Here is a 27,859-nt window from a genome sequence, read left to right as displayed (position 1 = left end):
GAATTTTCCAAATAAATAAATAAAATGCATGTAAATGAAAGGCATAACATTTTTAGATGGTTTATACTTTGGTTTCAGTTCGACTAAAATGATTGCATTTTACTGAAACCTTTACTGAATATGCAATCAAAAACTCAAAATGCAAAACAAACACACACACACACACAGAAACAGAAATAGCCCACCGAAATATGAAATGAATACTCGGAGTCATTTTCCGTGAGACAAACAGCTTTATACAATCATCTTTGCTGAAACAAAACAGAAAAACCCATGTGGAGCTCTGAAAGCTGTTATCCAATCAACAGTCACCAATTTCAGAGCACGTGAAAGGTGCAAAATTGAAGTTGCACAGAAAGTCAAAAGCAGCAGCAGCTTTCTTGTAATGAACACCTCTGGTCTTTAGAAAGGCAGGGTACATTTAGAGAGTGTTCACACTTGGCAGAATTGGTTGGATTAAAACAAACTCTGGTGTGATTGCTGATTGCTCTATTAATGCGATTCATAAATATGTGAACACTGCCATCCGAACCTTGGTGCGGCCCAAAGACATGCTCGAGGATACCCGTTTTATTCTCATCATGAACTATGTTTCCCATCACAGCAGATCTTTGTTTGTGTGTGTGACGGAGGAGTTCCTGGCACCGTTTTGACCACTATGACACATTCAACGAACGCATTATCCCAGCACACATCATTGTTTTGGATGTTCGGTAAGTTTCGTCACAAAACATAGGCTACATCATAAAAGCTGTTTAATCATGTTGTGACTTTATCCTTATGCCTTTCGTTTTGAACCAAAGTTTAGGTTCAGTGTTAAAATGACAGTGTGAGCGCTAAGCGAACCAGGACTAAATGTATAATTTTGTTTTTTGGTTCGGACCAAAACAAACCAATAGAACCGAACTACAAGTGTGAACACCCTTAATGGAACAGTTCGCTGAAAAATGGAAATCCTGACATCATGTACTCACCCTCAAGTCTTAATCCACATGATGTTCTGGACTTTTATACATTCCCAGGCTTCGGTAACGTTCACTCTATGGAGAATAGCGGCCTGAACAATCTGGGAAATCACTTTTCAATTCCACAAAAAAAATACAAAAAAAAAATACATAAAGGTTTGGAAAGACATGAGGGTGAATAAAAGACAGAAATGTGATTTTTGGCTGAACTATTCCACTAAATCGCCTGATAAACCATACATATAAGACACACTGCATCCGCATCAGCAATGCATTTTCATCTTCATACAACAACAAAAAGCATAAATGTGGACACATTTTATAACTCTTTTATATTTAGGTTTTAAACAGCCAGTGTAAAACAGCATTGTGAAAAAACTACTCTATCTAAAAAGTTAAATTAGGAGGAAAAATTGGGTGATTAAAAAGATATGCCTTTTAATATTTTTTTAAATACATTTTCTCTTTTTTAAATCAAATAAAACATGGACAAAAGAGTGGTTGGGACAGTCTACAGCAGCCCTAAACCTTTGGTACATTCAGCACAAATATCAGCACGGCACTGCAAAAGCCTTAATACAAACAACAAAGATATATCTGGTTTGTATTAATGACCTAGCCAGCCGAAATAGAGTCGACAAAGAGGATATGCTTGTATTTTTCTTCTGTTGCTATTCCAAAATTTGATGGACCTCATAAAGCCCCATGGCAGTTTCAACTACACTAGTTTTCCCTGGAAGCGATATTAATTTCTTACACAAAAATTCAGGTTACAAAACATTCAGAACTAGAGTACAATCCAGCGTTCCTCAGCCACGGCAGTGTTTCATAAAATGCTGGGTTGATTTAACGCGAACGGAAAGGTCTGGAATGTATTGATATGTTTTTTTGTGGGCTTGATAATCCATCTTCAAATCATACAAGAAAACACGGTCAGACTTGAGAACAGAGTAAAAAAATTTAAAAGGAAAAGGGAAAAAAAACATTTAGGAAAGCTGCGTTCACATCAGCAGTCCTCTATATGAGGATATGGAAATAATAAACAAGCCATTTTGAAATAGTTTGGATCACAATGCAAATAGGGTCCGTTTTAATTTCACGTGGACTTGTTTAGTGGGTATATGTGACCATTCTCTTAGTATTCTGTCTTTCAAAAGGTCATCAGAAAGAAATCTGAGGACAACAGAAAGGCCAGGGTTGGACTAGAAGGTCATAAAATCATCTTCTATAGTTCGTTTTTTATCATTTGCACATATAGTGCTCACATTCATGACGATGTAGTGCGTCTGATAGTGCACTTTAGTGTAACATGCCCTTTGAAAACGTCACGTGTGAGAGTATATGCACAACCAAATTCATTCAAAAGTGTCACAAATCTGACATGACAGCTGGACAGAAAACATATGAGATGGACTCGTGTATAAATATGACAAAAAGAAGAGAGAACACACATTTCGATTCAATATACAAGGCGGCGCTGTCGTGCGTGATAGTGCTTGAGGCGATCTGAGACGTCTGAAAAAGCTCACAACACAATATTTGTTCATTTACGCTGCATTTTGATGCTTCGTAAAAAGTCTTTTTACAGATAAAAAGAGTGAGAATATCAAAGTCCTTTGGGTTTGTTTTGTTCCTCATTTTAATCCGTTAGGAAGTAACTCAGCGTTGCGTTTTGGCTGGCCACGTCCTCCTCCTCAATGCATCCAGAGCCAACAGACGGAAAAAATCACGTTTGCGTCTGAGAAACATTCAGAGAACACGTGATTGATTGTTTTCTGTTCGGCTCATTTCCGAGGAAGTATGTTTAAGTGATACGGTGTACAAAATATACGTCTAAGTGCTTCTGGTGTCTGTTTAAATGGTTACTTCCTTTGCTGTTCTAGACGTGTTGAGGAAATGTATTTGATCAGCTCAAAGTGCAAAGGTCAACATTCACTCCAAACCGAAAGTGCTGGTCTCCTCCACTGCCGTCAGCATCTTCTCGTACAGCATGGAGAAGGAGGGATACGGGGGGAGATCCAGACGATTGAAACATGTGTGAGCCCTACAAAGACAAATAAAGACACCTTTCATTTTCTGACCATATACATTTCCATCCACACAATTTTTAAGTGACTGTATTATGAATTGCCAGATTGTGCCATCTTGTGGATCACATTAGCAATGACATCTGTGGCAAAAAACAAACAAACAAATGTGCCATTATTGGACTTCATCCACTAACTTTGATTTTTCTGGGTAGATTGTTGTAAATTGTAAACTGTAAAACAATTCTAACCTACATTTCTGCTTTGAATTGGCTATTAATGTTAGACGGATTTAACAAAAAAATATTTACAGTCAGTAATATTTACATTTAATTTTAGTAGAAGCTTAAAAATTTGTTTCGAGTTTCATATGTAACATTGGACACATCAGGCTTTTATTTATTGTTTTTCTGAAATCAAAGATTTTGTTCAGTGATCATCATATTAGAATGATTTCTGAAGGATCATGTGACACTGAAGACTGGAGTAATGATGCTGAAAATTCAGATTTGATCACAGGAATAAATTACATTTTAAGATATATTCAAATAGAAAACAGTTATTTTAAATCGTGATAATATTTTACAATATTAATTTTTATTTTTTATTAAATAAATGCTGCCTTGGTTAGCATAAGAGACTTCTTTTTAAAAAATATTTAAAAAATCTTACTGATCCCAAACCATATTTATTGGTTATATTTTATTATACATATTTACCATGTATATAACAGACGCAGATATATTTAGAGTGGTCTTTACGTCTTTTTATAAATATATATAGTAAAATGCATATTAATTTGATCATTTTTTATATTTTATAGTGGGCATAATACATAATGAAATGCATTACAATGATGACTGAAGTTAAACAAATTAATTTAGTCAAGTTTAATGAGTTTATAGACGGCCTTTAAACTGACAGACGGACTAGATATGATTTAATGGGGTCTTAAAGGCCCCGGAAATGTATTTCAAACTTTCATATACAGGATCTTGCGTCGAGAGGCAGAAAGAAACATCACCTGGGCAGAGACGTGATTTTCCCCCATTTCTCTACACAGAAGCGTCGCGGTCCGTTGCTGCCCCTGAGGGAGGCAAAGCCTTCGTACGGGATACTGGACGTCCCGGTCACGAACTGAGACAACAGAGACATTTCAGCCACGGGTCTGAGTACACACACTGTCTTATAAAAAGAGCTCACATTTCTCTTCCAACACTCACCTGGAGCAATCTGAGTCTCTGCTCATTGTTGAATCGCTCCACTGCCGCCCAGAACCAGCGAATCACGATGTGGTTGTCATGGTAACCTGGAGGAAAAACCAATAAACTTGTTCCAATAAACTCAAAATGTGACCTGTGTGGATGAAAAACACCGTGAAAGCCCACAGTCTACCATGCGGATTAAATTTCACCCATAAATCAGAAACTTCACATCCTGATACCATGATCTTCCTATGTTTTACCACAGTTTTGGACACTGGTAATATCATAAATCATAAATATAGTGATCATTTATTACTGCTGTAGTGAACCTGTCAGCCTGTTGTTACCTCCTCTGTACTCGGTGTTGTTCCTCCAGTCTCCCAGATCAATCTCTGCGGTTCCTGCGATCACCAGCTCCAGCTCGCGCGCATCGAACACCGACACCAGCCGCGCATCCACAACCTGCAGCAAACACATCAGTCATACAGGTCAGACAACATCTGCTTTATCAAATATGATCTTCTGAAACACTCTCATTGGGTAAAGGCCTGTTCTATATACAAATATAGCTCTAAAAATCCTTCTAAATATAAAAGAATAGCAGAAACTATAACTATAGAACTATAATGATAACGGCACTGGGCACAGTGAAGCAATATCGCTTGAATCACTATCATAATGATTTTTTCCAGCTGATAAATGATAAAAATGTTGACAGCCAATCAGAATCCATCCTGCCTTAAAGAGATGGAGCATTATGACTAAACTTAGAATAAACAAAATGATATCTGATGTGGATGCTAATATAGTTACGGTTATAGTTATTATTCTTGGTGTGCACAGTTGCACCTGAAGATTCAGAGATGAAACTCATCAATCATACATTAAACCTACTGAGCTATATTAATTAATTAATTCATCTTCTTTCTCATTTCATTCAAGGACACACTAAATAATTTAGGATTTTAAAAATAAATTTTCATTCCTCATTGGCCGACTTGTTCTAATTTAAGGTAACAAAAACCAGTCACAGCAGAACTGATGAATTTTAGAATAAAGAGAGAAAAATCTATATAAGAAGAGTCTTTTAAAATTACTTTTTCATGTTCCAGAGAAAAAATATATTTCTGTACCTGCTCTTTTAAGTTGATTTTCATAATGGGAGCAGGCATTATAATCATATAATGACCAGGCTAACTGAAGAAATTAATGAAAAGCTAACATTTTGACCATTTAAAAATCACAAGGTTTTTAATATTATATTAATATTATGGCATAATATGTGGATATGATGTGGTCATCATGACTATAACCTTTAGCATCAAGATTTAATGCAGTCATAACGCTACTTATATTAAAATAGTAATATAAGTAGCTTATTATAAGTATAATATAAGTAGCTTATTATAAGTAGTAGTATAATAGTTTATTTAATATTAATTATCATTTTTAAATGTAACATTATTAAATAATATTAACTAACAATATTTAATAAATGTATCTCTTAACATATTGCCAATCATGTTAAAGAAAGAGTGACAAAATATGTGATTTTATGAAATATGTGAATTTTTATAGGATTTCTTCAAATACACTACCGCTCAAAAGTTTGGGGATTTTTGCATTTGCATTTATTTGATTAATAATACATTAAAACCAGTAATATTGTGAAACATTATTACAATATTAAAATAACTGTTTTCTATTTTAATATATCTTAAAATGTAATTTCTCCCATAATCATTCCTCCAGTCTTCAGTGTCACATGATCCTTCAGGATTTATTGTAATATGCTGATATGCTGCTCAAGAAACATTTTCTATTATAACGTTAAACGTTATTTTTGAGGAAACCTTTTTTTTCAGGATTTTTTGATGAATAGAAAGTTCAACACAACAATTTTAACTTTTTAAAACAATGTAAGTCTTCACTGTTACACTTGATCAAATTAATGCATCCTTGCTGAATAAAAGTATTAATTTATTTAAACAAAATATTTTTTTACTGAACCGAAATGTACTAGCAAGACTTCTTGCTATATTTAAGTGAGCGAAAGCATTTGCAACCAAAATTGTATAATGACCCATATCTATGAAACAGAAATTCAATAAAAGCGCATTCTGGAAAATCTCAGGGCAACTCTACATGGCAGAAGTGGCATGTTTATGTCATGTTCTTAAATAACGATCAGTGAGGGAAAGCATCCGGAGTGTTGATTGGATTTCAGTACCTCATAAAACCCTCGCACGAGACTCTCCGTCTGTTGGACGACACCACGCTCTATACGCCACTTCACCATGCGCTCGATGTACTCCTTCTTATTCTTCTCTGACACAGGGATATTGGCACCGCCAGTCTTCAGCTCACGCTCTGTGATCTAACACACACACACACACACACGCATGCTTCTGTGAGACAATGGCGAGAGGTTGTGCACACTAACAACAGTTTATAGTCACACACTGACCTGTCCGAACACCTCCTCGTTGACGGTGAAGGTCAGGTCCAGCATGTCCTCTATGTCATTGTCCTTCATCCACTGAAGACTCTGATGAAACTCCTCATCAAGATACTCCAGATCACTCAGATCACACGGACTGCATACACAGGTATCAACAAACATCAAATCATGCTCGTGATCTATGTAATCATACAGAAGTAATCATAAGTCTAGGTCAAGCACAAGTACATTTATTAAAGAAGTTTCAAATTTATGTTCAAATTTGAATCCTGAATCCTGTCATTACTATATATATATATAACAACATTAATTACTAATAAAACATTTTTAAATATTGATAAAAATTATTTGAATACAAGTAGTTTTATGGCAAACCTTGATGCGAAATGTTTTATAGGAAATTATTATAATATATATTTTTTAAATGTATATATATATATATATATATTATTATTATTATTTATATAGATAGATATATTTGTGAAGGGCAATTTTTTATATTTTTATATTTGTTTTAGTATTTTTTCATTTACAAATACTCGTGAGATCATTTTCAAATATGTTATTTATAGCACAAAAAAAAGACGTTTTTATTACATTTTAACCAGATTTTGGGGGATTTTTACTATTTTCTATTTACTAAAATATTTGCCTAAAAACATATCAGAAATGTGCTTTGCCACTCACATTCGCAGTAGGCCTTTGTAGAAGGGTCGCGTGAAGAAGGCATCCAGCAGGTATTGATGGATAAGAGCGAGACCCAGAATACGCCCACTAAACCGAAACCTGATAACAGAATGTGTTTAAAAACATTGGGATATATTTCTGTTAGTTTGGTCTATAAAAAGTCATCACAGATCGAGCCAAGTACATTCTAAATATTGGTTTTAATATTGGATGTGCATTGAAGCTTCACATGTGCCATGACACTGTAAAATGTGCACTCACCACTCATGATGGTTGTCGACGAAGGCAGACATGGGGCTGATCTGGACGGTGTAGGTGTCATTGGCTGAATACTCAAACAGGCCGTAGTATGGGTTAAAAAGCTCCCGTGACACCAGAAAGAAAAACTCTCGTGATGGGCCACTGTAGTCCAGTCTGAACGGGAGCAAAAAATAAACAAACGTGTTGAGAATCAATGAAAATATATATACACTCACATAAAAGACTATTAGGAACACCATACTAATAATGTGTTTGACCCCCTTTCACCTTCAGAACTGCCTTAATTCTACGTGCCATTGATTCAACAAGGTGCTGAAAGCATTCTTTAGAAATGTTGGCCCATATTGATAGGATAGCATCTTGCAGTTGATGGAGATTTGTGGGATGCACATCCAGGGCACGAAGCTCCCGTTCCACCACATCCCAAAGATGCTCTATTGCAGGGATTCCCAAAGTGTGGTGCGCGCACCCCCAGGGGTACGCGAGCTGTCACCAGGGGGTGCGCGAGAGGAAAAATGCAATGGCGGTCTGTTTTTTTAAATGGGATTTTTTCCATACAATAAAAAAAAAAAAAACATGAACTGTAAACATTTCCTTTGTAATCGCTTATATTTTAAATTATTTATTAGTTTTTAATAGAAACGTATAAGACAGCTGCTGTCTTTTAAACACTGCTCTGCAGCCGCTAGGCTAGAATATGTCATGTTATCAACTTCTAAATTCAAATGTGCTTTCGCGCGTTAGCCAGTGCTGTCATAGCCTATATCACAACTATTGAGTGTTTTCAACCACATGTTTATTTTAAGTTTCACACATTTAAATACACATAAGTACTAGCAAAACAATGATTTTGATTTTGCTGATATCTATGGATAAGGCAATAATAATCCTTTTCATTATAAGATGACACGTTTTATTCATTGTGTAGAACGTAGCTTCAGATTTTACCCTATTCTTCTCCCAGTTCACCAGCCTCTTACGTTTATGTATTTCGTGAGAAGGGGAGAAACTGACGTGTTGTAAATCCAACAGATCCGATTCTTCTCTGAACTGTGGCACAAACTAACATGACGCCGCCCATCGCGCATACAGCTCAACTAACGCAATCGTTATGAAGGCGTTTAAACAACACAACGCGTCCACTTACACATATTTGACAATCGGAATATCAGTGTTTCATGTATAGCTAATACATTTGTGAATATTTTTGATAAAAAAGGAAAAATGACATAAAAGCAGATCCTCATTCATTCAGCGCTGTGTTGTGGTTGCGCTGTGTCCCGTGATAAGCAATGATGCGTCACCATGGAAACATTGAAGTGACAAATTCTAAATAACGGTCGCATTGGTGTGAAAGGGTTAAAAGTGGAAGCTTGTGCGTAGCTTTGTTGCATTATATTGAAACTTTGTTGATGTTGTTATTGTCATGTGTGTTCTGGTTATTTGAGCATGATAAAACATGAGTCTTTATATGGCAATAAAACAAAGCTTTGTTGCGTTTAAAAAAAAAAAAAAAAAAAATTTAAGTGGGGTCTGGGGGTGCGCCAACCCGGTTGGGACATAGAAGGGGGTGCGCAAGGAAAAAAGTTTGGGAACCGCTGCTCTATTGGGTTGAGATCTGGTGACTGTGGGGGCCATTTTAGTACAGTGAACTCAATGGGGCTGTTTACACCTGGCCACTTCATGCGTTTTCTGTGATCGGATAGCTATCCGATCGTGAAAGGACCAGGTGTAAATGCCCTCCGAAACGCATTCGAGACGGATTTGAATCCGATCGCTCAAACCACTTCAGGAGGTGGTCTGGGCCGCATTCCAGGCGAAACTGGACAAGTGTAAATGCATCTGGTTGTTGAAACCACATATGTAAATTTTACTCCTCCCAAAAATGCTAAAAAATAAACGTGTGAGAGCGTGTTATATAGGCTATATGTCATGTTATAGTCAGATATGACGACGCTACTGCAACACGCATTACCGCAGATGAGCAGCTGAGTGTCTATTCATCAAGCCAACGTGCAAACTATCGCAAATCAAAGTGAAAGTAAGACGCTTAACACACAATCATCTTCATTAAAAGTAAAGAAACGAAATGATCTTACCAGGGCTGTTGCCGCTCTCTCTTATTGCGGTCTTTGATTTTGAAATTAGCTGATGATCAATAAAATGCAGCTCAAATCTGTTGCTTTCGGTGACGTGCACTCCATTAAATCTGCATATAGCGCGGGAATTGAAGATCGGATTTATATCCGATTTGCAAAAACACATTTATGTGACCAGGTGTAAATGGAATCGTTTTGATAAATCAGATAGCTATCCGATCTGAGAAAACGCATAAAGTGGCCAGGTGTAAACAGGCCCATTGTCATGTTCAAGAAACCAATTTGAAATGATTCGAGCTTTGTGACATGGTGCATTATCCTGCTGGAAGTAGCCATCAGAGGATGGGTACATGGTGGCCATAAAGGGATGGACATGGTCAGAAACAATGCTCAGGTAGGCCGTGGCTTTTAAACGATGCCCAATTGGCACTAAGGGGCCTAAAGTGTGCCAAGAAAACATCCCCCACACCATTACACCACCACCACCAGCCTGCACAGTGGTAACAAGGCATGATGGATCCATGTTCTCATTCTGTTTACGCCAAATTCTGACTCTACCATATGAATGTCTCAACAGAAATCGAGACTCATCAGACCAGGCAACATTTTTCCAGTCTTCAACTGTCCAATTTTGGTGAGCTCTTGCAAATTGTAGCCTCTTTTTCCTATTTGTTGTGGAGATGAGTGGTACCCGGTGGGGTCTTCTGCTGTTGTAGCTCATCCGCCTCAAGGTTGTGCGTGTTGTGGCTTCACAAATGCTTTGCTGCATACCTCAGTTGTAACGAGTGGTTATTTCAGTCAAAGTTGCTCTTCTATCAACTTGAACCAGTCGGCCCATTCTCCTCTGACCTCTAGCATCAACAAGGCATTTTCGCCCACAGGACTGCCGCATACGGGATGTTTTTCCCTTTTCACACCATTCTTTGTAAACCCCAGAAATGGTTGTGCGTGAAAATCCCAGTAACTGAGCAGATTGTGAAATACTCAGACCGGCCCGTCTGGCACCAACAACCATGCCACGCTCAAAATTGCTTAAATAGGCCTATTTCACAAGATGGCCCCCGAGACCGGAAGTAGGGTAAACTCTTTTCCGGTGAAAGCGCTAGCAGTTACAGTCGGAGGACAAATGCGGAAACTATAAGCGGTTTAGTCCAGTTGCTTTCCTTTTTTATGGTGTTTATGTCAACCCAAAGAAGAAACAACCCTATTTATCACTTCACAGCTTTCCGTGTCTTACGGGTTTTCATGGAACAACTGGGGAGAGGTTAAATCACGCCAGACACAGACGGCAAAAAGACTTCTGGTCGCGCCGCCCGCCCGAATCGCCATTCATTTTCAAAATGGACTTTGAACAGCTTGTTTTCTCTCCCAGTCATTCATATAACGTTATCTGACAAAAGTAAGAATATCAGATGTTGTCCGTTTTGTTGATAGTTTTCAGGGAGTTGTGAAAAGATCGAAATTGGACAAATTCTTGACGTTTGCTTAGTGCTTACATAAAAAAAGTTCCATTCATTTTTGCCATGACACTTGATGACTAAGCTCACATTTAACGTTAATATATCGAAAAACAATAAATAAATAAATTGAAATAATGTCTGATTGTAGGCTATGAGTTAAATCTAGTGGCTTTTGTTAAAAAAAATCATGTTATTAAGTGTTAGTCCAGGAGATTGCAGCAATCTTCCACTACTAGATTATGGCTCCTTTTTCATGTTACCATGAATGAAACTAAGAATTGTACATCTTTACAGTGAATTTGACCTAACGTTGCTAGTATGTCTAATAATGAAATTAAGGCAAATAAAAAAATATTTAGACTAAAAACATAAATGAAGTGATTGATTTTACATGTTTTAAAAAAAAAAATCATGTTACAAAATAATATTTAACTGTCTGGGGTCCCCTTATGAAAAGAAAATATTCCCTATATGAATGATCAATATATGAAATGGTTTAACAGTATATTTGAAAACATACAGAATAATATATGGTGTTAATATATTACAATATATTGAATGAAACATGTCATTCAAGTCACTTTTTGCATAGAAACAAGTCATTTTCATATATTTAAAAATGTGAGAATATATTTACTAATATATAATGTAATTTTATATTCAGTAATACACTAAAAAATATATACAGGGATTAAAGTTATCCGTCGCTACGACGGACTTCCGTTAATATCAGGTTTCCCCCTGTCCTTATGTCTTAAATCACCCTTTTCATTATTTTAAGGCCGTAAATATGCTTATATTTCTCAAATAGTGTAATAAATGTCTTAATTTTAGTTCGAATGGGTCGGAAGGACGAGGTGTTCACCCGCTTAGGGAGATGTGATCAAAGCCTGGACTGGAGCAAAAGCCCGTTCCTCTCTGCACAGCAGCGTTCTGTTATCACTCCGCTCCCGATCCACTCCGGGTTTTCCAGTCCCACTCACGGGAAAAACTTCTCCGTGTTCAAACAACTTTAAAAATGATTCCAATATGTTTATTTTTTTAAACCACAAACGTCTGAATTTATAAGACTATATGTAACGGTTTGGAAAGTATTTTATACGTTTAATAAATGTCCCAGCTGCCCTTGCTTGCACAAGTAAACAGCAGGCCTGGCAAAGCGCACCCGGGTAAAAAGGAAAGAAAGTTACAGAAAACAACTTCTACAAACAATTTTAATTTGCCAACAGGTAATAATAATAAATAAAAGTGCATGACGTGCAAATCGGGTAACAATCAAGTGCAATATAAACATGTTTTGTCAGGGCATCAGTTCCGAACCGGCATCAACACTCCATTTCAACATCTGCTTCCTCCTTCACACGCGCCTGGCGTGATTTAACTTCTCCCCGGTTGTTCCATGAAAACCCGCAAAACACGAAAAGCTGTGAAGTGATCAATAGGGTTGTTTCTTCTTTGGGTTGAAACATAAAAAGGTAAGCAACCGCTTTTAGTCTCCGCATTTGTCCTCCGACTGTAACTGCTAGCGCTTTCACCGGAAAAGAGTTTACCCTACTTCCGGTCTCGGCGGCCATTTTTGTGAAATAGGCCTATCACCTTTCTTTCCCATTCTGACATTTAGTTTGGAGTTCAGGAGATTGTCTTGACCAGGACCACACCCCTAAATGCATTGAAGCAACTGTCATGTGATTGGTTGATTAGATAATTGCATTAATGAGAAATTGAACAGGTGTTCCTAATAATCCTTTAGGTGAGTGTATATACACATATGTGTGTATACAGTGCAACAACAGGCTTTAACTTCTGTTTCAATAAATCATACTGTGGTATATTAGACTATTTGGTCAAATAGATTTTTAACAATGACAATGATATATATATATATATATATATATATATATATTTTAATACATGTCATATAGTGTAAAGTCTGGTTATCTTTTCAAAAAAAGTGGTAACACTGACCCCTCTTCTCCAACAAAGCTGACGTAGAGTTTACTTCTCTGTAGATCTTTGCGCGAGTAACACATGATCTGATTGAAGGCGTCCTCCAGTAGATGATCTCTGCGGATTATCAACCTAAAACAAGCGCAAGTTAGCATGAGTGTGAGAATGTGTTATAAATCAAGACCTCAGGGTACCCTACAGATGCTCACTTGACTTTGCCTGGACCCTGTCCGTAGCCTTTAGTCTCCAGTTTGCGATAGAAATTCCGAAGTTTGGCTTCAAAGTCCCGTTTGTACGGCGCAGGGGCCCGAGCGTTGGCTCGTTGTGTACCTGAGAGGAAGAGATCATAGTTTCAAGAGAGTTTGCTGAGAAAAGTGACTCTGACAAGAACCAAAATCAGCTTTTATCAAACATAGATAAATGTGTATAAAATGTATAGATTATGTGGAACAATTCAGGCTTTATTAGTCAAATTTGATGGTTCTTTACAAATGAGACTTCATATATATATATATAAAATTTCTCCTAGAGTTTAACGTAAAATAAATAAAATATAACTGAGATCTCCATTATATATCCTGTAATAAAAAAGAGCAATCTCTGAGCAATAAAAACTTCCACGGTCAATAAATAAAAAAATAAATAGTAGCTGTAGTACATAAGGGATATGGTGCAACATTACTCTGTTCTCCTAGACAGTTTAAATCAAAGATAAAATAAATTAAACATAACTGAGATCTCCATTATATCACTTTAGATATAAATGGATGGATGGATGGATGGATGGACGGACAGTCAGATAGACAGACTGGATGGATGGATGGATGGATGGATGGATGGGAGGATGAATAGGAGGATGAATGGATGGATGGATGGATGGGAGAATGAATAGGAGGATGGATGGGAGGATGAAAATGAGGATGAATAGGAGGATGGATGGATGGATGGATGGATGGATGGATGGGAGGATGAATAGGAGGATGAATGGATGGATGGATGGGAGGATGAATAGGAGGATGGATGGGAGGATGAATAGGAGGATGGGAGGATGGATGGATGAATGGACGGATGGTCAGACAGACAGACTGGATGGATGGGAGGATGAATAGGAGGATGGATGGATGGATGGATGGGAGGATGAATAGGAGGATGGATGGATGGATGGATAGATGGATGGATGGGAGGATGAATAGGAGGATGGATGGATGGATGGATGGGAGGATGAATGGATGGATGGGAGGATGAATAGGAGGATGAATGGATTGATGGATGGATGGATGGGAGGATGAATAGGAGGATGAATGGGAGGATGAATAGGAGGATGGGAGGATGGATGGATGAATGGACGGATGGTCAGACAGACAGACTGGATGGATGGGAGGATGAATAGGAGGATGGATGGATGGATGGATGGATGGATGGATGGGAGGATGAATGGATGGACGGTCAGACAGACAGACTGGATGGATGGATGAATAGATAGATAGACAGAGAGGATGGATGGAGATTTTAAAGGGTAAAAGGAATCAGAATGGTTTGCAAGCGAGCAAAAAAAAAAAGCACTATAAAACCTCTATTCCAGAACCTGTGACCAGCGGACAGTGTAATCCCTGAGTGTCAGCGGTGACTAAAGACAGATCAGGGTTTGTTAGAGCATGATTCCCTCTGGCACCGTGATGTCCGCCACACTCCAAACAGAGTTGTGAAAATCAGAGTGTCAGTATCACGGTTTAAAAGCAGCCTGTAGGGATTATCCAAAAACCCTAGACTCCAACCACACACCAAATCCCAAATAGCGGATTTGATGGATTTGGCAGCTAACTCAAAAAATACCCAGGAAATCTGGTCGACTGAAGTCAAGCTCTACAACCAAACCAAAGCAATGCTGTGGAAGGATGGGTAGACCATCAAATGAAAGATTTTTTTTTATTTTTTATATCATAATAGTATTAATAATAAAAGTTTCTTGAAGTTTTCTAGATGAGACCGTGAGGAACTGACCAGGAGAGTTCTGAGGGGAGGAGACCGGAGACCCTCGAGGTGATTGACAGTAGCTGGGGTGCAGTAAGGCATGAGGTGGCACATACGACATCACTTCCTCTTCAAACAAGCTACAGCGAGAAACAGAGACAAAGATTGTTTGTGTTTGGAGGCAAACTCAAGATTTCTTAGATACATTTCCCTGAGAAGCCAAATTGCATAATAACTCAATTACTCAATTAATGATTTTGTTTTTTCAAAGTATGTATTGTGAATTGCAGTTTTGTTTTGAGCTTAACCCTTGACATATGAAATAATAGAACAGTTTATTGAACATTTAGTCCAAATCTCAAAAAGTCTGCACATGTGTTTTTTTGTATGGTATGATATTTGATACATCAGGGTTTTATGGCTCATTTAGTGTTATATACGAGAATATGGAGTTTTATATACTTTTGAGGAATATTTTGAGGGGTAACGTTTTATTCAAAGGCATAAACTGAGAAAGATATGAAATTTGGTGCAGTTGTTGTTTAAATAGCCAAAAAGATAAAATGCTGAAAGCCTGTAATGTAAATAAATCAATGAGATCTTATGCATTTACATAAAATGCATTTAAAAATCTGTTTATATCTCCCAGTAATATGACTAAATAAAATTATGTTTAAATGCTTAGTTTTATGATCAAAGCTCAAAACATATAATGTAATGCAATATAATAATGATGTAACTTTAAGTATGTATAAGTATATAACTATAATACTGTTAATATAAGAGATTAACAAATAAACATTCCTCAAAAGCCGGATGGATCATATTTGATACTGACATTTTAACATGATTTTTCTATAAATTAAAACAAAAGTAAGGATAAACTAAACTAAATGGATCAACTAAAGTTGCTTCTTAAGGGGTCATCTTGAAATTTTGCTAAAAATATCAAAGTTGAGCCACCGTGCCGCCTCGTTTTTACAATTATATACAATTATTAAATGTGCTAAAAAGTATAATCTATCAATCAGATGACAAAACACATGTAGTGGATTGTGTAGAACAGGTTTCTTAGAAAAGTTTTGATTATGTTGATAAGGCCTTAGAAATTTGCATATCAAATATGACACTGTAGGCTTTATACGGTTAAACCTTACAAAACGTATTATTTCATATTTTCTTACATCCATTTTTTGCAGGGTAAATTCACAGAAACAACTGGAAGAGTACCTGAGCAAAATCACCAAGTCTGCATCGCTGGAGAGGCGAGCTAAACCCGAAGCTCCCTCATTACGAATAAACTGCACCTTCTCCCTGTGGATTAGAAATGTCAACATTTTCATAACCAATAGCTCAGACCTGAGGTTTGATTTGTAATATTTCTTCGAGTCTCACCTGAGTGAGTGATTCCTAATGAGCTCAGGCTGCCTCTCCTGAAGGATCTCATATACGTTCGGCTGCCGCAAAAATGCCACTATTTTATCATTGTAGGCTATAAAGAGAGGAGCAAAGCAATTGGTGAAATGTCAAATGAAGATGCTTCAAAAGTTAGAACTCCACATTTTGATAAAACATGCTTTATGAAGGATTTAACAAGATGAACAAATCTAGTGCTGTCTAAAAACTTCCTGATGAAGCTTGGCTTAAACCGGCTCACCAACAGGAACTACATCTGGACACTGGTTGCGATAGGCTGAGAAGGTGTTTGAGGGGCGTGGCAGTACAGCGGGTCCAGCATGCCGGGGGTCATCGCCCACCTGCAGCACAAACAAAAATGTGGAAATGAACCAATATGTCCTCACATCCACAGGACGTCCCACAAGAAAACATTAGTTTACTGCAGAAATACTGTATGTGAATATTGTAGCATCTAACATAAAAGTTTGTGTTTATTATATAATATATGTGTGTGTACATATGTATATATGTGTATATGTATATGTATATATATATATATATATATATATATATATATATATATATACATATACAGGATTAGGCCGTGAGACAGAGGGTTGATTGGTACCATTTTGAGGGATAAACCGCATGGTGATTTTTGTGTAGGTATATGACCCTGTATTTGAAAAATGTGTGATAGCATTAGATTCAAGGTAGTCTTTGGTTACGGAGGACAATTTTCAAACATTTGTCAAGAAAAAGGATAAATGAATTTATCTTTAAATAAATTTTAAATTTGATAAAAAATTGATAAAAATTGGATTTAAATTTTTAATACATTTTTTATAATAAAAAATATATAATTTTTTTTAATACATTTTAAAAATTATAAAAGGATACATTTTTCTCTCTCTTGTAGTCACTGAACACCTTACCTTGAGGTAGGATGATATAAGTGTTGATTTCTAATGAAAGCTACCATGGATTGGATGCTATCACACATTTTCCAACACTAGAGATGTGTACCTTCATGAAAATCAAAAAGAAATTTAATGGTACCGGTAAAATGGTACCGGTACCCTCAAAATGGTACCGGTAGCCCAAATTTGGGGTCCCGTCTCATGGCCTATATGTGTGTATTTGTTTATACACACACATATGTATATATATATATATATATACATACTGTACATTTAAATGTGTATATAATATATACACACACACATATTATATAAACAAACTTTTATGTTAGATTTGATTAATCACGATTAATCAATTTGACAACAATTATATACACACACACAAACACACACACACAATCAAGTCAATTTTATTTGTACAGCGCTTTTTAACATATATAAAATAATAGGCTTCAGTTGCTTTTGCATAATTCACCGGATTTGTGCTCCCTAGTGAGTGTTCTTTAAAGATGAACGCTTCATTAAAGGCCCTGTGACTAAAGATCTGACAGCTCTTTTGCTAAAGCTGAGTGGATTGTAAAACTTTCCCTGGCCTTTATTCCCCAGGTGTTTATATAAGCAGAGGGACTTTTTAATTAAGTGAGCTCATTTGCATTTTATGTTATGAAGACACAGAGGATTTAACGATTAGTGGAATAATATTTAGACACAATATGTTTACATGCATCCACATATGGTCCACTGACAAACGCACTCACACAAGGGATTGTGGGTGGACTGATGTGAAAATGACACGGTGCATGCTGGGACACAGCGGAGGCCGATGCTGTGAAATTAATAAGCATATCTAAAGAGGCCTGAGAGGGCGATCTGTTCTCCACACGGCCCGACGTGACAGAAGATCCGATTCCCTAATGAGAAACCTGCTGAGAATATTTTATCCTGTAAAACTAAAGATATTTTCATTAGAATATCTGATTACTGTCACATGCATGCTTAGCATTTTATTATCGGTTAAATAAAGGCTCGTGTCATGATGCACTACCATTCAAAAGTTATTATGCTTATGCTCACCAAGACTGCATTTATTTGATCAAACATACAGTACAAACTGTAATATTGTGAAATGTTTTTACAATAAGTGTTTTCTATTGTAATGTCTTTTAAAATGTATTTATTCTGTGATGGTAAAGCTGAATTTTCAGTATCATTACTCGTCTTTATTGTCTCATGATCCTTCAGAAATCATTCTAATATACTGATTTGCTGCTCAAGAAACATTTATTCTTCTTATTAATGTTGAAAATAGTTGTGCTGCTAAATCATTTTGTGGAAACTGAGATATATTCAATTTTTGGGGATTCTTTGATGACTAGAAAGCTTAAAGAACAACATTTGAAATAGAAATCCGTACTTTTACTACTCACTTTCGATCAAATTCCTAGCTAAAAAAAATATTAATTTCTTTAAAAAAAAATGATAAATCTTACACTAAACTTTTGGACAGTAGTGTAAATTTAGTGTTAATGATGAATTCATATGAAATCAATTTATTTAAAATCAATTTAATGCATTGATTTCTTCAAAAACAAATCAGCTTACTGACCCCAAATCTTTGAACAGTAGTTTATATGACCTACATTTTGTACATTTTTGCAAAAATCGCCAGGTGGTGGCTATTGTATTGTGTGTAGTTGCCCAAATCAAAAGTCTCAAAGTTTAATTTAATTAATGAATCAAGTCAGAGTTTTGCGATGAGCTTGACTTGACTCACCTCCCCTGCGCTGTGGCTGCGCTGGCGGCTGAGGTGCTGGCGGTGGGCCAGGAGGATGCTGGGTCGAGCGCTCTGCAGTGGCAGGCGTGGGTCTATGAAGGTGGTGGCCCTGCAGTTATGGTCCACGAAGAAAGGCTGAGGGAAAAACATAATCATGTCAAGCTTTGCCAGCACCAAGTAGGCCGAAGGGTTTACAAGCACAAATGTGAAGCACATATTCATGTTGAAGCACTTAGATTAATGCACCAGTAAAAACACTAACACATGAAATATTTACAGTAAGTGTTACGGTTGTACTTTCAAAGTATATTTTAAACATTCATTTGCAGTACCACCTGCTTTCCTGCTAAGCTTCCATTATAAGCATATTACTGTAAAGCTCTTCCTGATACATCAGAATTGTGTTATGTGGTAATTGACAACAAGCCACTGATGAGTAAAATATGAATTCACTTATGATACATATTAGTAAATATGCTGAAAATAATTCAAAATATATCTATCTATAATTTTTGAATGTAAAAATATAAGGGACTAAATGTAAAAAATAATCAAATATAGAAGAGAAAGATGGACAGTGAATGATACATACACACACACATACACTACCGTACAAAAGTTTGGGGTCAGTGAGAATTTTATTTTTATTTTTTGGAGGAAAGAAATCAATACTTTTATTTATCAAGGAATAATTAATTTGATCGAAAGTGACAGTAAAGACATTTATAATGTTACAAAAGTCTTTTGAACTTCCTATTCATCAAAGAATCCAAAAAAAAAAAAAAACTGTACAACTGACAGACCAACAACTGTTTCAACATTGATAATAATAATAAATGTTTCTTGAGCATCAAATCCTCATATTATACTGATTTGTGAAGGATCATTTGACACTGAAGACACTGACACTGGTGATGCTGAAAATTCAGCTTTGATCACAGGAATAAATTACACTTCACTATATATTCACACAGAAAACAGCTGATTTACACTGGAATAATATTTAATACTATAACTGATTTTTGTTGTATTTTTAATCAAATAAGCGCAGCCATGGTTAGCAGAAGAGAATTCTTTTAAAAGTATTTAAAATCGTACCGACCCCAAACTTTTGAACGGTAGTGTATATATAAAGTTTAAACACACAAAATTTTATTTATTGCTTTATTTATTTTATTTAGTGTTAAATACATTAAATTGATTAAAAGTGACAGTAAATATATTTATAATGTTATAAAAGATTTCTATTTAAAAAAAAAAAATCTTTTGAACTTTCTATTCATCAAAGTATTCAGGGAAAAAAAGCACAACTATTTACAACATTGATAATAACAAGAAATGTTTCTTGAGCATCAAATCAGCATATTAGAATGATTTTTAAACTGAAGACTGGAGTAATGATCCTGACATATATAATATTTTAATATTATAATTTAATTCAATAGATAGAATTATTCAAAATATTACTGTTTCTACTGTATTTTTTAATCAAATACATTCATCCTTGGTGATCATTTGCTATCAGCAACCTTAAAAAAATATGAATTATTCCAAACTTTTGAATGGTATATATATAGAGATTATAATTATTTATATTTTGGCCATATTTTATTTTATTTAGAAATTAAAGTTAAAAGCAGGGGGTAGAAAATAGAGCGATATCCAGAATGTGAACACAGAACACAGAAGAGATGTTTCCAGACCTTTCCCGTGTGGTCGTGTTTCATTTCCCAGCCTCGAGGAAGATCCAGCTGTTTGTTGGCGAACATGTTGAGGAAGGCAACCAGGTCTCGATTGTGCTGGTAGCGCTCAAAGTGGTGCGTGTCCCGTCGCACTTTGCTGATCATGTGTTTTAGACATGTGTTACTTGTAAACATGCGGTAGGCACTCTGAGAAAGAAAAGGCAAACAGTCAAGAGTGTTTCATACCGTGTTTATGTAACAAAATTACTTGACTGGTGACTGGTTAGTGAAACACACTTGTTTTTATGGCATGATTAACCACAAATTACCTTCAAGGGACTGGAAATTGGCTTGAGGGTAGGCTTGCTGGTAGTCGGTGTTACTCGATGTTAGGCCTAACATCGTTTACATTACTTGGCCATTGCGGCACCGCACCCACAATCGTGTTGCTTTTTTTATAGAAATTAAAACCATTTAGTTGAGTTGAACAATGAACACTAAACCTATAAACTGAAAGCATCTGCTCTGCTCCAAACAGCACGAGCTGTGTCCCAATCGCCCCCTATATCCTTAAATAGGGCCCTATTTTAGGGAACAGCCATTTGTAGTGGTGCCCGAAACCATAGTGGACGTTATCGAGTGCACTCATTCAATCCCACAATGCACCGCAATAACAAGCGTACAACCAATGTACACTCAACGGCTAGACAATACCCATAATGCACTGTGAGGGTTGCGTCTGACCAGAAGTTGGCGACCACAGCTGAATCATCCTTCTTTCCATTTTCCAAACCGCTGGTCCAATGTGGCTACAGTGTAATATCATACAAGTATAAATTCCTTTTTAATTGATAATTACATTGTTTAATTAAGGGTTGTACATAGTTTCCATGACAGAGTTAAAGATAAGTGTTTTTTTTATTTCTACTGGAGCTGCCAGTTTGCTAAGTTTCAAATGATTATTAAACAGCAATCACTAACTATGCAAAAGTGGCAGCCCTTCCAGTGCACTCAGTGTCCGAATTCACTCACTCGTTTTCATTCACTCCCTCAAGGCGACTATATTAATGGACTAATGTAGGGAATAGTGAATAAGGGTATAGGGGGCGATTCCGAACAAGATTGCACTAATTATTTCATTTCAGTTTATTTATATAGGGACAGTACAAAAAAACATGATCCCAGTCAAAGCTGGAAAATATGTATTGTACATAGAGAGTATAGCAAGAGCTAATTTGCATCTCAGGTCCCAGAAAGGCTTTTCTAATAAAAAATAAATAAAACAACAAATTACTACTCATAGAATAAAACTACCACAATATGTCACTTATAGACGTAGATGTCACTCAAATTTTATACCAACCAAAATTTATACCAGAAATGAGCTTACAACTTAAGCAAATTATGTGACAAGAATAAGGAGAAATGACTGACACGATGACAGTGGAGGATTTGGTGCGCAATAGATCCTGAGCGTTATTGACAAATATTTTGTCTGGTAAAATGCGAATTCAAAAGCAATGTTTTTTTACCGGTTTAAGCAAGTTTATATACCGGTGAGAAAATGTTCTCACCATGACATCCATACCTGTGGGTAAAAAAAGTGTGAATAATGAATGTGTTTGGAGACTAACAGGGTTGGAATGCAGTACGGTGAAGAAATCTGGGCTGGTGAGAAACTTGGCGCTGGGGGACTGAAGCAGCAGAGACAACCGGGAGCGAGAGCTGGTGGGCCCAACCACACCGTCCCGACGGTACTCTGAAACAGAGGACAGCTTATATGTCTGTTGGGTTAAAACAAAAGATCTTTTTTTTCTCCCTCTATTCTATTTCTCCTTGTACCCAAATAACGAGACTCATATACTGTACGAGCAGTGCATTTCTATTGTGAGAGAGTACCAGGTATGGAGTGATGCAGAAGGTCGGTGTCGTCTGAAGGCATCTCTGCAGCCTGTTCGTCTGTCCTCTCATTGGTTATTGTCCTACGAATACTCTGATACCTGAACAAATATGGCATATTTTTCATTAACAATTTTGTACAAGGATAATTATACTTTATTCTTCATAAATATAATAAAATAATATTTTGGTTATATATTAGCTTACTCTGCACAGTTTTACATAAATAAAAAAGCTAAATAATAATTAATATTAAGTAATCATAAATGTTATTTTACACTTTATTTTTTAATAAATTATACAATATAATTGCATATGTTTACTTAATAATAAGTATTAAGTAATCATAAATGTTATTTTTATTTTTAATAAATTAAATATATATATATATATATATATATATATATATATTTAAGGGCTGTCAAATGATTAATCACGATTAATCACATCCAAAATAAAAGGTTTTTTTACATAATATTTGTGGGTGCACTGTGTATAATTATTTTGTATATATATATATAAATACACACACATGCATGTATATTTAAGAAAAATATATAATTTATATATAAAATATTTATATTTATATATAATATAAATTATATATAAATCTATATACAGTATAAACATGAAAATATTTCTTAAATATATACAAGCATGTGTGTGTATTAATATATATAAAATAATTATACACAATGCACCCACATATATTATGTAAAAAAAAACTTTTATTTTGGATGTGATTAATCACGATTAATCATTTGACAGCCCTAACATATTTCAATATGATATAAACATTTTTCAATATAATATTAAAATATTAGGCAGCACAACTGAAACAACATTGTTTCTTGAGCACAAAAATCAGCATTATAGATTATTAATTTAATTTAATTCAAATGGTGTAAACAAATCAAATGAACGATGCTGCATTAAATGAAATTATTAATCATTTATTTTATTTAGTAATATTATTTGTTTACTTGATTTGGACTTACTATTTTACTTTGTGCCATACCTGTGAATTAGGAAAATGTGTATGCCACAAATACTTATTGCAAGCCATAAAACTGTATTTTGCATTCTTTTTAGTAATGAAGGAAATATTCCACATATGTGATAGCACAAAGAGTAAAAAGCATCCTAAATAAACTATCGTTTTTACAGACATTTTGTGCATGACGATCTTTTAATTTGAGATGCTGTGCACATCTATGGCACAATTGCTTTTGCAATTAAAATGCATGCCAATAAACCAATAAAGGAAATCACAGGAGGGAGAGAAAGCACGAGAGATGTTTTGATAGAGCATGATAATGGCAGGACAGATTAGGCAGCTGTGGTGACATTTTTAAAGAGCTGTTTTTCCATACGAGTGAGGATTAATAAATGGCATTTCGGACTCGGATAAATCCCAAGATATTAGAACTTAAGGTCACTGTGTGCTCAAAACACTCTATCAGAACTCACTCTAATCACAGCTGATTTCATGGTGTGTTGATAGATATCTGCTGGTGTGAACAGAGCGTGCACGTGTGACTGACCTTCGGTTAAGCTGCTCCATCTGTTGAATGGAGTTGGATCTCTGTAGGATCTGAGGTGCAGCTGGAGCAGTGGGCCGCTGCCAGGTGGTGGTTCTGTTCACATGGTCCACATAGAAAATCCTGCCGTGGCTGTCAATACGGGCTTCCCAGTCTACAACATACATGTTATAATGACCATGGGCAATTCTAATGTTAGTCAAAGGCTTTTTTCATTGTCTGCGTGGACTGAAAAGAGCTTTGTGTTATGCCCGTTATGGTATGACTACATAGGACAGCGGTTGGGTGAATCTCACACAAAGACAAACATATTCTCTCACTTGGCGGAAGAGGCTCGTCCACTCTCTGATAGCGGCTGATGTCGTGACGCGCTGAGTGAAGAGAACGCATTGGCTGAAGGCCGTTCACTTGAGCACTGGCTCCTTCAAAAGGGCAAAATTAGTTTAATGTTGCATTGTGAATATAAAGAAATCAATGTAAACATCAATATACTATACACAAATCATTCATAAAGTCCTCTATTACGCCGGTAGATTTATTCTGTAAAGCCAAACAGGAAATTAATTAATTATATTTTATATAAAACATATAATAATTCAAAAACATATTGAATTATTATTTTTAATTGATGCAATATATTTATTTTTCATTTTATATTTTTATAATTGATGTTGTGTTATACTATTTTAGGTTTTAATATTATCGATATTATTATTCATGTTTTTAAATATTTATATAATACATTTTTATTTTAATAATAACAACGAAAAATGATTTTATATATTGTAATATAATTATTTTTATGTAATCAACAATAAATGACAATCAGATAAAGTATGTTATTTTTTTTAAATAATAAAATATTATTTGCAATATTATTCATGTTCTTAATATTTATATAATAGTATACTTTAATACTAACATAATGAATTATTGTTTTTATTTAGTATTTTTTTTTAAATCTATTTTTACCATTATTATCATTCCTATCAACAAATGTGATATACTATTTAATATTAAAATAGTATTTATTATAATAAAATATTATTGTTATTATTAATCATGTCATCTTAACAGTTAATATTTAATATTTAAAATGCATTAAATCATAATATAATATTTTTTTTTAGTTTTTTTTATTAATGTGCAGAAAAGTTCAAACTGATGGGAAACCTGAAGGAAGTTTGATCTCAGCTCTCTCATAAAAGTTTCCCGATGCTGATTTACTTCGTAAATAACATGTATCGTCACACAGTTACCTGTCTCTCCATCTGTTACCGTGGCAGCCTGTTCTGCATCAGCTGGCCTCATCGCTTCATTGGTTAATTCCATCCCTTCAGCCTGTGATGCGTTCCCTGATGCTTGCAGACTCCGCCTCCTCTGCCAGATTTCAGCATCTTCTTCCTCCTCATTGGCTGCCTCACTGGAGTTCCCCTGCTCTGCTGTGGCTCCGCCCCCTTCACCAGCTTCATTACGGCCAGATGCTGAGGGCTCTGTGACTGTAGCAGCCTCTGTTGATCCTTCATCCCTAGAGACCGCCTTCAATGCAACTCCTTCTTCATCCTGTGAGAAATGTATTAGGTAAAATGATACAAAGGAAGGACTACATAACAAAACAAATTTGTGCAAATAATTTATATTAATTCATTACAATCATTATTATTATTTTAGTTATTATGCATAAAATTATGAGTGTATCATAAAATATTATTTATAATATAGTTTAATTGCCTAACTGTAGCTGACAACATATATATATATATATATATATATATATATATATATATATATATATATATATATATATAAATAATATATGTTTATTAATATTATTTGTAGTAATATATATATATATATATATATATATATATATATATATTACTACAAATAATATTAATAAAAAATATTATTATTAATATTTTGTTTTACATTTACAAGTTTAATGTTTACAATAAATTTATTGGTAAAACTTTATTTTAGTGTCTTTGTTACACATTACGTGTAGTTACTATAGTAATTAATTACTATAAATTGTGCTTAATTAAATGTTAAATAACATTAACCCTAACCCTATAGTAAGTACATGTAGTTAATTAATATTACTCAGTACTTAAATGTATAATTACACTGTAACAGGACACCTTAAAATAAAGTGTAACCAATTTATTAAAGTTTAAATTAAATTTAACTACATAACTATAAAACTGTACTGCTAACTACTTAAAACCTGCATGCAAACTGTGGTAATAAAACATATATATTTCCACAACAGGTAAAAACCCTACAGACCTGTATTTTGAAAGCTGGCTGGTGAGAGCTTCCCGTGCCTTGTGTTGAGTCTCCAGAGGCAGCAGCTCCTTCTTGGCCACCATCAGCACCTCCATTTTGGCTCTTTATGGTGCCACTGCTTGACCCTGACGCCGTGGCTTCAGTATCTGTGGCGCTGCTGGCAGCTTCCGACTCAAGGCTCTCCCTGGCTTTCACGGGACCCTTCCCTTTGTCCTGCGCAGAGGAGGTGTGTCCATCAGGACGAGGAGCGCCATTGGTCAAAGCCGTATCCCGGGAGGCGTGTCCCTCCTCGTCTTCATCAGAGTCTATATGTAACATAGCATTGAGCCGCGTGTCAGTGGGGAAACTAGAGCGTAGTTTAGGTGAGGCGGCCCCAAGCGGTCTGTCTCCGGGGCCCTTCGGGGCCTCAATGGTATCCAGGTAGTCGTTAAGCGAGGCCTGGCGATGAGTATGGGCCGGGGTTACTTCGGCCAAATCTGGGGCTCCTTCTCTCAAGAGCAGATCCTCATCAGGGTCCATCACGCACTCGTCAGTCCTAAAGGCGTCACCGTGCAGGGACCCTTCGGAGCCAGTGGGCGAGGGGCCCCTGGCCATGCGGGAGGAAGGATGCAAAACGTCCTCGTCGTCTGATGGGCTCCCAGGATCTCCGTTCATAGAGGAGGCTCCCAGCAGAGAGCCCATTGCATCTACAAAATCACATGACACTGCATATTAAAACAATAACCCACAAGTTGAATGGATTTTGCAAGGCATGGCAAAACTAACTAAAACGCCCACTAAACCGAAATGTTATAAGAAATGTTTCTTGAGCAGCATATCAGCATATTAGAATGATTTCTGAAGGATCATGTGACACTGAAGACTGGAGTAATGATGCTGAAAATTCAGCTTTGAATCACCGGAATAAATTACATTTTAAATATATTCAAATAGAAAACAAGTTCTTTTAAATTGTAATAATTTTTCACAATATGACTGTTTTTACTGTTTTTTGGTGAGCATAAGAAACCTTTAAAAATCTGAATGACTTTTGAACGGTAGTGTGTGTATTGATAAAGATACTGTATTTGTTACCTTCATGTCCGTTGGAGGTGATCTCCACCCTGAAGTGAAGCTGTCCGCTCACATGGTCTGTCGGTAGACGCCGGCAAAGCGTGTAGCTCACATGTAGATCACTTTATTCCCAAAACAGTCATACAGAAAACAATAAGTTTAAAGCAAGTAAGTTAAAAAAAAAATTGTAAAATAACTTATAATTTATATAATAACTTTT

General features: G+C 35.8%; 1 protein-coding gene across 1 annotated transcript in view; it reads right to left on the bottom strand.

The window, feature by feature from the left end:
• Positions 1 to 2,599: 2,599 nt before the first annotated feature.
• The window catches only part of hecw2b (HECT, C2 and WW domain containing E3 ubiquitin protein ligase 2b), a 39,772-nt gene continuing 14,512 nt past the window's right edge, over positions 2,600 to 27,859 (bottom strand). The window contains exons 7-29 of the mRNA XM_056258698.1: positions 27,661 to 27,761; positions 26,587 to 27,272; positions 25,557 to 25,860; positions 24,618 to 24,719; positions 24,301 to 24,451; positions 22,757 to 22,857; positions 22,492 to 22,616; positions 20,879 to 21,064; positions 19,176 to 19,310; positions 16,741 to 16,840; positions 16,479 to 16,575; positions 16,314 to 16,397; positions 15,114 to 15,223; positions 13,322 to 13,442; positions 13,131 to 13,244; positions 7,607 to 7,759; positions 7,346 to 7,444; positions 6,665 to 6,794; positions 6,428 to 6,574; positions 4,545 to 4,659; positions 4,216 to 4,301; positions 4,017 to 4,129; positions 2,600 to 3,009 (exon numbers count right to left, since the gene is read on the bottom strand). Coding sequence (XP_056114673.1) covers positions 2,898 to 3,009; positions 4,017 to 4,129; positions 4,216 to 4,301; positions 4,545 to 4,659; positions 6,428 to 6,574; positions 6,665 to 6,794; positions 7,346 to 7,444; positions 7,607 to 7,759; positions 13,131 to 13,244; positions 13,322 to 13,442; positions 15,114 to 15,223; positions 16,314 to 16,397; positions 16,479 to 16,575; positions 16,741 to 16,840; positions 19,176 to 19,310; positions 20,879 to 21,064; positions 22,492 to 22,616; positions 22,757 to 22,857; positions 24,301 to 24,451; positions 24,618 to 24,719; positions 25,557 to 25,860; positions 26,587 to 27,272; positions 27,661 to 27,761 — 3,472 coding nt within the window. The 3' untranslated portion in view covers positions 2,600 to 2,897. The remainder of the gene's footprint in view (positions 3,010 to 4,016; positions 4,130 to 4,215; positions 4,302 to 4,544; positions 4,660 to 6,427; positions 6,575 to 6,664; positions 6,795 to 7,345; positions 7,445 to 7,606; positions 7,760 to 13,130; positions 13,245 to 13,321; positions 13,443 to 15,113; positions 15,224 to 16,313; positions 16,398 to 16,478; positions 16,576 to 16,740; positions 16,841 to 19,175; positions 19,311 to 20,878; positions 21,065 to 22,491; positions 22,617 to 22,756; positions 22,858 to 24,300; positions 24,452 to 24,617; positions 24,720 to 25,556; positions 25,861 to 26,586; positions 27,273 to 27,660; positions 27,762 to 27,859) is intronic.

Source organism: Rhinichthys klamathensis, unplaced genomic scaffold (assembly GCF_029890125.1).
Source record: "Rhinichthys klamathensis goyatoka isolate OS25496 unplaced genomic scaffold, OSU_Roscu_1.1 h1tg000157l_1, whole genome shotgun sequence".
Taxonomy (NCBI): domain Eukaryota; kingdom Metazoa; phylum Chordata; class Actinopteri; order Cypriniformes; family Leuciscidae; genus Rhinichthys; species Rhinichthys klamathensis.
This window is presented reverse-complemented; position numbering and strand designations above follow the sequence as displayed.